This window comes from Naegleria lovaniensis (genome assembly GCF_003324165.1).
Source record: "Naegleria lovaniensis strain ATCC 30569 chromosome Unknown tig014, whole genome shotgun sequence".
Lineage (NCBI taxonomy): Eukaryota > Heterolobosea > Eutetramitea > Acrasida > Naegleriidae > Naegleria > Naegleria lovaniensis.
This window is the reverse complement of record NW_025407835.1, coordinates 344,418-357,584: the sequence shown is the minus strand read 5'-3', so window position 1 is coordinate 357,584 and position 13,167 is coordinate 344,418. Positions and strand designations below refer to the sequence as shown.

The 13,167-nt window shown below is 37.6% G+C and overlaps 10 protein-coding genes across 10 annotated transcripts; 7 read left to right on the top strand and 3 right to left on the bottom strand.

The window, feature by feature from the left end:
* Positions 1-5: 5 nt before the first annotated feature.
* On the bottom strand, positions 6-1,046 carry C9374_001654 (uncharacterized protein; the record flags this gene model as incomplete). The annotated part of the gene is made up of 1 exon (XM_044690985.1): positions 6-1,046. The coding sequence occupies one exon, from the start codon at positions 1,044-1,046 to the stop codon at positions 6-8; it is 1,041 nt and encodes a 346-aa protein (XP_044551314.1).
* Positions 1,047-1,675: 629 nt separating this feature from the next.
* On the top strand, positions 1,676-3,457 carry C9374_001653 (uncharacterized protein; the record flags this gene model as incomplete). Its single annotated transcript, XM_044690984.1, has 1 exon — positions 1,676-3,457. The coding sequence occupies one exon, from the start codon at positions 1,676-1,678 to the stop codon at positions 3,455-3,457; it is 1,782 nt and encodes a 593-aa protein (XP_044551313.1).
* Positions 3,458-3,862: 405 nt separating this feature from the next.
* On the top strand, positions 3,863-4,762 carry C9374_001652 (uncharacterized protein; the record flags this gene model as incomplete). Its single annotated transcript, XM_044690983.1, has 1 exon — positions 3,863-4,762. The coding sequence occupies one exon, from the start codon at positions 3,863-3,865 to the stop codon at positions 4,760-4,762; it is 900 nt and encodes a 299-aa protein (XP_044551312.1).
* A 23-nt stretch (positions 4,763-4,785) lies between these two features.
* C9374_001651 (uncharacterized protein) lies at positions 4,786-5,541 on the bottom strand (the record flags this gene model as incomplete). The annotated part of the gene is made up of 1 exon (XM_044690982.1): positions 4,786-5,541. One exon carries the CDS (start codon positions 5,539-5,541, stop codon positions 4,786-4,788), a length of 756 nt encoding a protein of 251 aa, XP_044551311.1.
* Positions 5,542-5,584: 43 nt separating this feature from the next.
* On the bottom strand, positions 5,585-5,995 carry C9374_001650 (uncharacterized protein; the record flags this gene model as incomplete). The annotated part of the gene is made up of 1 exon (XM_044690981.1): positions 5,585-5,995. One exon carries the CDS (start codon positions 5,993-5,995, stop codon positions 5,585-5,587), a length of 411 nt encoding a protein of 136 aa, XP_044551310.1.
* Positions 5,996-6,419: 424 nt separating this feature from the next.
* On the top strand, positions 6,420-8,099 carry C9374_001649 (uncharacterized protein; the record flags this gene model as incomplete). The annotated part of the gene is made up of 4 exons (XM_044690979.1): positions 6,420-7,041; positions 7,097-7,181; positions 7,237-7,705; positions 7,806-8,099. 4 exons carry the CDS (start codon positions 6,420-6,422, stop codon positions 8,097-8,099), a joined length of 1,470 nt encoding a protein of 489 aa, XP_044551309.1.
* A 194-nt stretch (positions 8,100-8,293) lies between these two features.
* On the top strand, positions 8,294-8,780 carry C9374_001648 (uncharacterized protein; the record flags this gene model as incomplete). The annotated part of the gene is made up of 2 exons (XM_044690978.1): positions 8,294-8,724; positions 8,774-8,780. 2 exons carry the CDS (start codon positions 8,294-8,296, stop codon positions 8,778-8,780), a joined length of 438 nt encoding a protein of 145 aa, XP_044551308.1.
* Positions 8,781-8,850: 70 nt separating this feature from the next.
* C9374_001647 (uncharacterized protein) lies at positions 8,851-9,285 on the top strand (the record flags this gene model as incomplete). The annotated part of the gene is made up of 1 exon (XM_044690977.1): positions 8,851-9,285. One exon carries the CDS (start codon positions 8,851-8,853, stop codon positions 9,283-9,285), a length of 435 nt encoding a protein of 144 aa, XP_044551307.1.
* A 709-nt stretch (positions 9,286-9,994) lies between these two features.
* C9374_001646 (uncharacterized protein) lies at positions 9,995-11,041 on the top strand (the record flags this gene model as incomplete). The annotated part of the gene is made up of 4 exons (XM_044690976.1): positions 9,995-10,124; positions 10,178-10,370; positions 10,430-10,557; positions 10,626-11,041. 4 exons carry the CDS (start codon positions 9,995-9,997, stop codon positions 11,039-11,041), a joined length of 867 nt encoding a protein of 288 aa, XP_044551306.1.
* Positions 11,042-11,168: 127 nt separating this feature from the next.
* Positions 11,169-13,160, top strand: C9374_001645 (uncharacterized protein; the record flags this gene model as incomplete). The annotated part of the gene is made up of 1 exon (XM_044690975.1): positions 11,169-13,160. One exon carries the CDS (start codon positions 11,169-11,171, stop codon positions 13,158-13,160), a length of 1,992 nt encoding a protein of 663 aa, XP_044551305.1.
* Positions 13,161-13,167: the final 7 nt, after the last annotated feature.

Genomic DNA, 13,167 nt, shown 5'->3' with positions numbered 1-13,167 from the left:
ATACTTTACTTGTGACTGTCCACAAAGCACACCCAAATGTTACTCTCCTTCATCACACAATAATCCAACAAATATCGCTCATTCATTAATTCTTTACCAGCCCATATGAATTGCATCTGTGAAATGTCCTTTCCAAACATGTATTGATAAATTCGTTTCATATCACCGACTCGGTATTTGTAACAGAATGGTGCCGAGTATTTGGGTGATGAATCTCCTGAAGTAGTACTCGTAGGGGTTAGCCACAAGTTTAAACCTCCAACAACATCAATATGAATATCTCTAACACGATTCATACGTTCTGGTTGATACTTTTGCCTCATCAACTCTATACGTAGCTCGAGTTGATACACATGAATGACAATATGTTCTAATTTTGCACACTTGTTCATATCAAACTTTTTGAGATGATTGCAATTTACAATCGACAAATAGGTTAAATTTGGGAGCCTTTGGCATAGTTCCTCTAATTGATCATCTTGTAATCGGTACAAATGATCCAATGTCAACTTTTGGAGAGCTGAAAATCCATTTCCAATTCCATTCACTAAATATCGTTTACAAATAATGTCTTGTTTGTGCAGAATTTTAGAAATGTTTTGAACCATGGTTTCATCATCGTTATCATCGCTATTCATTAATTTATAATCATCATCAGCTCCATCGCTATTCAGAAATTTCCAATCGGCATTGGCTGATTTCTTTATTTCAAAAGGATTTACGTATTCAATCGCTTGTTGAATTAATCTCATGTCGTTCTCAAAGAGCAGATGCAAATCCAATTCTCTACAAGTGAATTTGAATGCATCAAATATAATTCTATTCCTTGCTCTCATCTCATTCCAAACTCTCAAATTATTGAGATAAAGATTCCGACTCTTCTCAACAATGACTTCTTTTTGATCCATAGGATTGGAACCATTCCGAGAAATTTCCTCGTGTGTCGGTTCTTCCATACACTCACCCAATGGATCTAAAAACATAAAGATGTGCATCCAAATTTCGGATGGTAGCTGGGAGAAGCCTTTTTCTTCTTGTTGCAACATTTTTTTTAATTGTAACAATTGCCATTCAACAGTTGATCATCACCGGTGGCTGGATGTTACCTTGTTACTGGAAGGGTTTGGTTCGTTGAAGCTGCAAGTCCTTGTACTGTTCTCACAAGTTCTTGGATTGACGGAATGGTTGTGAGATTGTTAACTTTAAAAAACGGTTGGAAGGCCTAATGATTAAGGCAGAAAACTTTTGAAACAAAATCGTTTCACTGGAACGTTCCAAAAAAAATGGTACCATCTCCCAATTCCCACCACCTCATTCAATTTCATTAAGGAAGACCGATCTCAAAACTCCGTTCCGAGTTAATTGAGCACAGTATCTCCCTCTGAGTTCGGTAATAAACAATTTAATTCAAATTTCAAGCGTACGAGCTTCCACGCAGAACTGAACAAAGAGAAAACGGCCACACCGAGAAAATGACAAGTATCAACATCATTTGCTCAAGATTCTCCACATCTTCTTCCGTATTCTTCAGTAAGGAGTGAATTTTGACTTGATACCAGCAAATTTGGCTGTACTAATCCAAAAAGTTTTCCCTTAATATTTTCAAAAAAAAGACTTGACAACCTCCGATCCGCGTTTTCTAAATGCATTCACTTGTCATTTTCCAAATCAAAAAATGAATTTCAATCCCTACTCGTTGCCGACCACTGCAACCAAAACTGCTGTCTCGACTTCCTCTCTCCAAGCATTACTCGGAGGTCAACCAACAACAACCCCTGTGAACAACAACAACACAACCTCTTCTACTAGTAGTCCTTCCACTACAACATCAACAACAACAACGAACACGACACAAGTTTCCACTCCAACAAAATCGTCAACAATAACAACAAATTCTTCAACTAGCAATACACCATCATCATCAACAACAACAACATTTAAACGATCTCCTCATCCTCTTCCTCAACGTCCTTCTGTCATTGATACTTCTACTTCGAGACCAGTGTCATCCAATCCATTCCTAGCAGCCGATTCAGAAAAGAAGGCAGCATCGTTGACACCTCCAATCAAATCATCGGTGATGTTGAATACTTCTCCTCGATCCATAAACTCATCATCAACTACTAGAGTTGAAGAAATGAAATCTGAATGTAATAACAACAACAACAACAAATCAAACAATTCTACTACAACTAGTATGGATAGCAATTCATCTGCTACTACAATAACAACAACAACTACGAATGCAACTACTACAAATACCACAACTAGTACAAGTAATGGATCGACTCCTCCTAGTGAATCTACTACGGATGAAAAGAACAAGATCAATGAATTTACAAAAATCAGTTTGTCATCTTTGGAAGAGAAATCTGAAGGTACCAGTGTGGTTGACCATGATGACAACTCTACCAAAGAACCACCCAACCACACGAGTGTTGTTGTTCAAAACTCAAATATTCCAACTGCGGATCAAACTCATCAAAACCAAACCTCCAACAGTCAAACGTCATCAATTTCGGTAATTTCACAACCGACATCACCCAAGCAACAGGTTCTCTCACAAGAAAAGATTACCACCATGACATCAACAACAACAAGCAGTACGACTTCATCAACCTCCTCTTCTCCTTCTCTATCCAATGACAAACAAGAAAAACGAAGAGGTCGACGATCATTTTCTCCAGTGATGAATGTGTCAACAACAACGAATGCGGATCCGCACAGTGATGATGATGCAAGTGATGAAGATCAACAACAACGAAATGAAAATGATCAAGTGAATCCAATATTAACTATCGAAGTGTCAGTCGTAAAACCAAACAAAGATTCCTGGAGAATGATTTCAAATTCTTCAATTTTATGTTTATATTCACAACAACAAGAAAAGAACAAGGATACTTTGGTCATTCCAACTGAATTGGCTCTCTGGAAAGAGTCACGAAAGAGAAGAGGTTTTGATTTGTATTTGTTTTTAAAGTTGAATGAAAATGTTCAATTTCAAGTATTGAAAGCCATTTCAGAGGTAAACAACAACAACAATAACCAAACGACCACCAATCATCCATCAGATCCAAATAATAACAATTATTTGGTCATTAAATATGTGGACAAGAGAACGGAGAGAATTCAATTCATTGGATTGGTCTTTCAATCTCCATTGGAGTTACAAACAACATTCCATTTATTGCAGAGATGTATTGTGGCCATTCCCATGAACTTGACTTCAACAACAAGCAATGAAAAGAGTCACAAGATGAATGAAGATGACCATGATATAAATGCAGCTGTTGCGACCAAGGTAGTATCTGCAGTCGAGACAAAAATTGATGTTTTTAAAACACTATTGGTCGATCAATTGAATCAACAAATCTTGTATCATACCAAACAAATGTGTTATCATGAGAAACAGAAGGAGGAATTGATTAAGCAATTACAAAAATTGGAAACACCTTAAAAGTTTTGAAGAAGAATAAAGTGTGTAGTTGTTACAACCCAATCACGGGCCCAAAGTATCAAGGGGGGTGAAAGTGACTGTGGCTTGGTGGTCCGGATTTTTACTGCTACCTCTTCCAAAATACTAGCCTTACTACTACCTTCATCAGTCATTGCGTGAAGAGAGGGCAAACGAGTCGTCATTGCTTTTATCTTTCAGTGTCGAAGCTTACCTATACTGTCCCGCCCGTTTTCAATGTCCATTCCTCGGCCTCCACTGAGATGCAATAAGGAACTTTTCTGTTGTTGAAAACAACTGGCCTGATATCCAAGTTATTTAACCTCCATAAATTTTTATCTGGCTCAACTTGGATTCTTCAAGCATTTTCCCTCCAAAAACTGTTGAGGCAACCATTCTCAAAAAAAAATGTGTAACAACAACACTTCACTTCCCTCGTATCCAAACCTTAAAAAATCTGAGCCCTCTCCTCCTAAAGAAAGTAGAGATTTGGTGAATGCCTTCTTGAAAGCGTTTCCTCAAGATGAGCTACCTTTTAAAACTATACATCAGCGGTACTTTAAAAACGTACTCTATTGCAAAAAATACTTGTATTATCTTTGCATTGCTGATGAAAAACGTTTCAAAGAAGAACATAAACTCAGGTCTCACTTGTATCCAGAATCATGGAAGCAATTTAGAAACTGCTGTTTGGATTTGGTGATTGATCAAAATTTTAAAGTTCCTAAAAGAAAAGACAGAAAGAGAGATTATAGTCGCCTCTTTCAAGAACGCTTGGCATGGTTACCAACTATGTATCAGGAAGTCGTGGGTCTCCCTTTTACGATGAACGCCAAGGTGGAAATACCAAGTGTGAACTGCGAAATCTATCCAGCCTTTTTTTCCAAGCGTTTGATTGTAATGGTTGCACCTAACATCAAGAACAACATTCAAGCTATGCAACAAATGGTTTATGCTTTATGTTTCTCATCAGAGACTAAAAATCCTGATGGAGTGTTGATGGATGAAGAGGATATCTTTGTGATATGTCGTTTGAATGATGGAACGTTGTATCTGTATGAACAGTTGAAGTCTAATTTCGTTCCAGACCTTTGTTTTCTCTTCGGAACGCTGCTTGGTTTGGCTAATCGGACACCACGCAATGAAAAAATTGTTAAAGACGTTGATCAAGACATCCCTGTTAGATATTTGTTGACCATTGAACCGCTTCTTGAAAAACTTGGAAAGAAAGGGGTCAACGCCATGTACAATAAGGCAGTCAGACGTAGATATCATGAGCTAAACGAGAAAGAAGAACAATCTCAGTAGCGAACAACAATGAGCGACAGTACCTAGACCTTAGTTAATTTTTTATATCTAACGAAAGTATAAAGCACACTGAACAATTGATAAACTTCTTCGCGTTGAGTCATGTCAAAAGTCTTAAACACCTGTAACTGAGAGTTAATGTTGAGCTGATCGTCTGTCGATTGGTGTGATACCAAAATAAGGTAGGCTTTGTCCTGATCTATCAGGTAACCCAAAGCGAAGCCTTTTCCCTCTTTCGCTGACAGTTTTGCAAACTGTAAGGACAGCAGCACAACTTTGAGAATATCGTTCCGATGTTTCAAAATGTCCAACTTTTTGTGTTCTCCAACAACAGCTGCCTCTTTACAACTGATGTCTGGGTGAGTTCTCATGCAAGTTGCCTCATACACAATAACCAATTTGTCTAAGGTGTATTGAAATCCAAAATCATGGAGAATCATCGGAATCCATCCTATTTTCATTACATTGAGATCCATTTCAGTAAGGTACGTCTTCGTATTTCTTCCCGTTTTAAACACAAAATCCAAGTAACTCAGTCCTGCACTCATGTCATACTCACAATTCTTCTGGTTGTTTTGGGCAGCATTCATCACTTCTCTAACATCAGTGTCAATATGAACCTCCTTGTAAGCTTGTTCTAGTTCAGTAAAGACATTTGAACTAAATCTAAAAGGCAACCCCATTCGTTTCCAGTCAAAAGCGTCAAGAATCAAAAGGGCAACATCTTTTTGTTCTTGATTATACGAGTCTGGAATACTCCTTTCATTGTACTTAGGCATTATAATTGTAACCATGTCGTCATTCAAAGTATGTTCCATACATTCAAACATTGAGATCTTCTCTCCTTCGTCGTCCAAATATTGATTGATTACGGGACCCTCTAAGCTCAAGTTGAACCAGAGGTATTTTCTTTCTTTGACGAGCAACTCTCTTCTTTGGACGTTTTTCCGAAGAACCTCCTTTTGGAACAACCTTCTTAGAGGCCGATGAAATGGTTTCACGCTCATAGTTAGGTCTAGATGAAGGAGGGGTTGCGGTATAGGAACCTGGGGAAGCCTTGGACTTTATTACAGGTGTACAAGGACTCTCTTTCTTTCGCTTCAAATCGGGCATGTTGATAAGGTCAATTTTTTCAAATACTTTGCCGAAATATTCAAAGCCTTTGCTTGTAAACATGGTGGAGCGAAAAGTCTTGCTCTTTGTGTAGTCGTCTCTTGAGGCAGGCGTTCCCATGTTCTTTTTAGGTGGCGCTAAATGAAATGGACAAGGCAATGATCTATCTATTTGTGTGTTCTTTATCAGGTAAAATGTTTGTTTATTTGCTAGATAAAACTGGTCTCCGCAACACTTTGACACTAGAGTGCCACGACAAAATTGCCAAACAATTATTTTTTAAATAGAGGCATAAGCGGAAGGAATCTGTCCAATATAATGACACACCAAAACAGACCCCTGCCGTGTCTTGAGGCAAAGTGATGAATGGCACACAGGTATTATAAATTTGCAGATAACAGAGATACATGATTTAAATACCCGCCATCCTGATAAGAAGTCTTAATTTAGTCTCATGTCTCGAATTGGAGTCCTGACCACAAGTATTCCACGTTCCTCAACTCCACAGATTTTTCCAATCGAAAACACCATTTTATAAAAAAACATGATGCGCCCTCCACAACAACCACAGCAGGACCATTCAACTTCTAATGGTTCTGTGTTGGACACGATCGTGCAACAACAATCTCAAGCTTCTCAACTCGATGAAGAGATTCCAACCACGGACACAAAGATGATTACAAAAATGAATTCTGTTATCTTGGACAATGCACCTTCTTCTGATCAGAGCATGTTACAAGGAGATGCAAAGAACGAGGTCGTTCTCGAATATGATCAACATGTGGAAATTCATTACAAACCTCCTGCTATTCTTCACAATGTGATTACTGACAAGTCACTTCAATTCAATACTCCCGTTGCTTTACCAACCACACAATCAGAACAACCACAACCTATTATTCACCACCATTATCATCATTTTAACCATAACTCTCAACCAGAAATTTGTGAAAAGAAGAACTCCCAATCTAATGAAAAGCCAACAACAACAACCTCCATTCCAACCACCACACATCCAACAACATCTTCGTATCCATCCATCGTTCTATTTAACACACCTTTTCAAGTCATGGAAAAGATGAAAATTGAAGGTGTTCGAAAGTCAAAACTCACAGTGGATCAAATGATTGTTCTTTCCTTATTTGCTGGAATTTTCAAAGGAGTCGGTAAGTGTTCCATTCAATGTTTGCTTTGATGATTGAAATATTATATATTTGATAGCTTGTACGTTATCCTTGTTAACAGCAGGAAATTCACAAAAGATGGAAGAAGAATATCCTGGATTACAAAAATTCTTTTTTGGAGCGTAAGTTTCGCAATCAAGAATGCCGCAGAGTTGTCTCATACTTATTTTCTCTCAGTGTCTTTCCAATTGGATTAATTTTAATTTCAGCAACGGGAGCAGAACTCTTTACTGCCAATGTGTTAGTCGTATTGGTGGGATTGTTCTCCCGAAAATGGCGTGCCAAGAAATTCATCATTCAATTCGCTCAATTTTCAAAGAATTTGTTGTTGAGTTATGTGTTTAACATGTTAGGTGCTTTCATGATGGCATATTTCTTTGTGTATCTCATACAACCATGTTGTACGGCTCATTGGATTGAATATGTGAAACATTTGGCAGAAGTTAAAACTTCGAAATCGTTTGGAGCTTGTTTGGCTTCAGGAATTGTTTGTAACATGTTGGTTACTATGGCCACCTATAATTCACATGCTGCAACAACGATGGAAGGAAAGATTCTTGGAATTTGGTTTCCAATCATGACTTTTGTGGCTATTGGATTCGAACATTGTGTGGCTAATGCGTTTTTCATTCCATTAGGCATGTTGGTAAGTTATTCATTGCCACATCGTGTCGTTGTGAATTCCAATACCATGTTATTCAACATAACATTATTATCAATATTATTCATTTCTGTAATCCTAATAGTACGGTGCCAATGTGACTCAATATCAATTGTTCATTGGTAATCTGCTTCCTGCAACCATAGGCAACATTATTGGAGGAGCGTTTGTGATTGGATGTTTGCTGTACTATGTGTACGATTATAGAAACAGACATAACAGAATATTATTCAACTTGATAGAGCGTATTTGGGGTAAAATTAAGGACAGATATCGATCCAGAAATCCAAATCAAATAGAAACAACCTCCACTCAAAGCGATCCAAAAGAATCCTCAGATTCTGATTGCAGTGACTTGGAAATGGGACCATTAAGATAAAAGGAAGCATCTTGCACGAACGAATGGTTAATTCAGGTTCGAAACCCTAACAAAGGATGTCATTCAAAATCTATCACACGTGGTGCCGTTGATTCTGTGCGCCCGTTCTCGAGCAGTATTATAAAAACTCCACTGCAATCGATTGAAATTGATCCTTGGTGAGTGTTGTGGCATTCTTTTCCCAACCAAAAAAAATGTTTTCACATCCTCCTTCATTCCGACGCCTTGTTACAACATTTAAACCATCATCATTGTGTTGTGGTGGCTTTTCTTCACAACATTCCATGCTTAGGTATCATTCTTCAATTCAAACACATGCGAATTATTATACGAACATGATTCAATTGCAACAGGAACAAGAAGCGTTTAATCCATTTGAAGGAAAAACGGAAGGATTGAAAAAGATTGATTTCGTTCATGTCTTGCCATCGGATGTGGTTAAGAACAAGAGAGAATTACTTGTCGAAGACATGATTGCAGTCAATGAAAAGAATGTGAATAGCAACTTTTACAAGGATCACTTGAGAAAAGCTGCCTTGAATTGGAGAAAAGAAATTAAAAAGTTGAGAAGAGTGGATTTAGGTCCATTTGCATCAGCAACTTTTGAAAATTACGATATCAATTGGTAAGTTGACTTGAAATTGATCCTAACTCTTCTCCAATAATCATGATAGGATGTAAGTGGTGTGGATGATTTTACATGTGTATCATTAATTGTGCTGTGAACCACTTGTGTAGACAGTGTCACGAAATGGTTCTCGTAGAAAAAGGAACTAATGAACAATTTGCTGAAGAAGGAAGAGCTTATGATCCTCTTGTTCCAAAAGGAAATAATATAGCAATAACCTTCATGTTTGAAATTGATAACGAGCCAATTAGAAAAGCAACTCTCAAAAAGCTCGGTAGAATTGAATATAATTTTAAACTTCAAATTTGTAAGAAAGGAACAGGCGAGCTCATCACCTCTTTGCCTTGCAAGCCTACGGAGGACGGAAGAACAACAAATGATGGCATGACAAGTGCAGTTCATTTCTTCTCAGTTCCATTTTCAAAAGAACAAATTCAATATTTAAGAGATAATTTGGATAGTGTTCAGGTTAAATTAACCGTTGATGACGAAAGGTATCCTCATTCTATAGTGTTAAGCCCACTTCTTGTGAAGGATCTCTTGAAAGAATTTGATTAATCTTCGTCATCGCTATCTTCCGATTCTGATTCTTCTCCTTTCAGCTTTCTATATGCATCTAGCATTTGTGTGTATCCTAGTGTGTCTTCTGGTTCTTCTGCGCTCTCTCCCTTAATTCCAACGAACACATATAACAAGCTCAATAGTGAAAAGAGAATACCTCCAAGTATATCAATACCAACTAAATAACAAGGTATCGCTGAAATGAAATATATTCCGCCTCTAACCAAATAATTGGTCCATATTGTACATATTAAAGGTATGCTTCGATAGCATGTGAATGGCAGTTCAAATATCGCCAATACTACTCCAATTACAATACAATATATTCCAATATACCAAAAATCTGGAGTTATCACTTTTGAAACTGCAATGCTTCCGCACACAATATTTACTTTTGAAGAGGATCATGACGAATATCATTTCAGTTTCAGACCTACCTAAGGCTACAATGATTCCGAGCAAGAACAAGTACTTTCCAAAATTCGGAATGAGCTGCAATTTTGCCTGTAGAGAATTCAATATCATCTTTGCAATATTTCCATTGGAAATAGGCAGTGCTATGAGGCAGGAGAATGTGTAACAGTTATGAAATGATCACAACGGATGAGCCTTAATCATCACCACAGAAAAACGAACCTGACATGAGAGACAACATTTTTAAGTACGTAAAAAAAACAGCGCGTCAGGTTCTCAGTACCTCAACGACATGATCAACCCTCACTACAAGCCTCTGCTCGATCAAATCAATGAGCTGGAAAATTCAAGAAGACTTCAAGAATGCAAGCTCGTGGAGGAACGGACTCGCCATGCAAAGACTTTGAAAGATTTAGAAGAACGTAAGTAGAATGTTCTTATGAGTATCATGTTTTGACCATGCTTGTTGTAACAGTCAATTTGAAGTTGGAGAAGATGTTCTCATCTGAAGCTTTGCTCAAGGAGAAAATTACTCATCTTGAATCCGAAACAAGAAATGAAAGCAAAATTCACGAGCAATTGAAAAATTCAGTCAAGTATTGCAAACAAGAAGAAGAGGTCTTTGAAAAGCATGTTGCTTCTTACCGAACCACTGTTGAGTTAAAGATGTAAGTGTAACGAGCCTTTTGATCAACAACAATGAATACTACTTTCATTTACCGAATAGCACTGAACTAAAAGCTCAACTCGATGAGGCCGAAAAGAATTATACCAAGGCTCTTGAGATGTGGAACTGCTGTCCAAATTTGAAAGGAGTTGAGAGTTTAAAGAAACAAGTCGAAGAACTTGAAGCAAGTAAGTTGTATAGGAATATAAATTTAAATATATAACCTTTCGAGGGTTATTCTCTTGCTTCATTCAAGAGCTTAGACATGATGAAAGTCAACTCGAAGAGAAAGCTCAACGAAATACTTCCATAGAACATGAGATTAGAATGCTCAAAGAACAGCACTCTGAAATGGTTCACTTGTCAGCATCCCTGTTGAACACCATTGAAAAGACAAAGCACGATCTTCAAGAGCTTTCCATCAAAATGTCCCAACAACCTCCTCACAACAAGAGTGTTATTGACACTTCCAAAGCAGAGTCCATGATTTCCGAATTTCAAAAAGAAATCAAGACTCTACAGAACGAGTTAACAGCATTCGAATCCTTCAACAATGATCTTCGGCAAGACATTGAAAATCAAGAACGTCTCCAGGAGGCCTTACATCAAATGATTGGCAACAAGCTTTGTATGAATTGCTTAGCTGATGCTCTACATCTACCACAACAATAAGAAGTATTCCATGAGGAATGCATTACATGAACCAATGACTATTGCTTTTGCCATTAATTTTCCGAAACTAGAAATTCTCTAATTGAATTTTCATGCACGAAGACGAAAGAACATCAAATAAAAAAATATGAGCACCTCCGTTGTTCAGAATCCTCCTCGCACCACACCACGAGCTGCAGCTGCAACGGCGGAAACAACGAGTAATCAAGCTTTCTTGTCATCACCGGACGAAGTGAGTCGTTCCATGATTATGGCTGCATTGGAACAACACGCAGGCGGATTTGAAAGCGAACGACGTTTTCAAACTTCCAACCCCAAACACCCACAACACTATTTATTACTGCATGAGGATGGAAATGATGATAACAAATCCAATCATCTCTTCAATGTGGATCATAATCACGATATTGCAACAGCAACAACAGATGCGTCATCGCTTCGAGGCGTAAAATTATTCTTGTCCAATGATGGAAGTATTGTAGGTGCTCGGAGACAGATCGTTTCAGTTTCGGAACGAGTGGCACAGTGGATGAAGAGCATCAAACGATCGAGTAATCAAATTCGGTTTCATTTACAATTTAATGCAAGTCTTACATTGGGACAAGTTTTAAAATATGGGATACCACTGACAACCATTCTAATTTATTGTATATACAAGCTAATAAGTTATGTAAAATATCATTACTTTAGAGACAAATCCAAAGACATTTCCAATCCAAATAACAAGTATAGGATTTCTTTAAAAAAACTGTGGAGAAGAAATTCAAGATCACCAAGTCAAGACCAGCTTGCAGAATCTGACGATGAAAAGAATGAAACAACCACAGGTTCAACTAATTTTGATGACTCAAAATCTGTACAGACAACATCAGACATTTTACTACCTCCTTCTCCAAATTATTTACTTTCGGAACGAAATATTAATGGTGTGAAAGGTGTCATGCTTCCCTCTGGAAGATGGCTTTCATACGAAGAATATGGAAACACATCGAGTAGAACCAGAGTGATTTTCTTTTTTCACTCCATTGGTCAATCACGATTGGAGATACCTTGTAATGAACATGATAGCATTGCCAAACAATTTAATGTAAGATTTATTCATGTAGACCGACCTGGTTACGGACAATCAAGTCAACAAAAAGCAAGAAGTTTTTTATCCTTTGCCAAAGATATTGCCCAGCTCTCGAACATTCTTGAAATTGAGCAATACTCTGTGATGGGTGCTTCTACAGGATCATGCTATGCTTACGCTTGTGCGTACTTGAATATTGATAACAAGGTTGTTTCGTGTAATATACTTAGTGGAGAGCTGCCATACTCACTCCTTCCACATGCCCAATTATCTAGATTTCTGAAAGATGTATTCTTGCTTGTTAATTACGTGCCTGTACCGGTATTTAAACTGTTGCTAAAAATTGCAGCATCAGGTACGATTTTTACTGAACCTGAAAAATTCACAACTTATATTCGTCAAAGCGCCTACTACTCAAAAGAGAATATTGAGGATTTACAAAATTTTTGTGCCAATTGTGTGCTAAGCTTGCGTGAGGGTATGAATGCATATGGTATTACTGAGGTTCTTCGAGAGCTGAAAATGGAAAGAGAAGATTGGGGTTTCTCGTTGAAAGACATTACAATACCGGTACATGTTTGGCATGGAGAAACCTCACAAATTATTCCTTTAAGCTTACTCCGCTCAGCGATACCTAGTTTGATTAGTGACAGATATACAGAACACAAAATTACTGACGTCAAGTTGAAATCAAAACAGAAATCATCTAGAAAAAGTGAGAAAGAGCGATCATCAACGTCGGCATACTCTTCTACTCTCACACGAGTAGGTTCTTCAGATACTATTGAAACCATGACAACTTCTTTCACAATCGATACACGAAAAACGCCTGAAGATAATAACTCAAATCTGAATAATTTTAGATACACCAATGTTAATTTGCACACCGTCAGCGATAGAGGTCACTTTTTCTGGAGGAATGCTTTGATATTCGCAGAAGTTGTGAAAACAGTTTCAGAGCACATTGAAAACATTTATGATCTTCAAAATGATTACAGCTACTTATCAGAGACCACTTCTCTGTTTGAATTTAGGACTGATTTCTAATTAAATT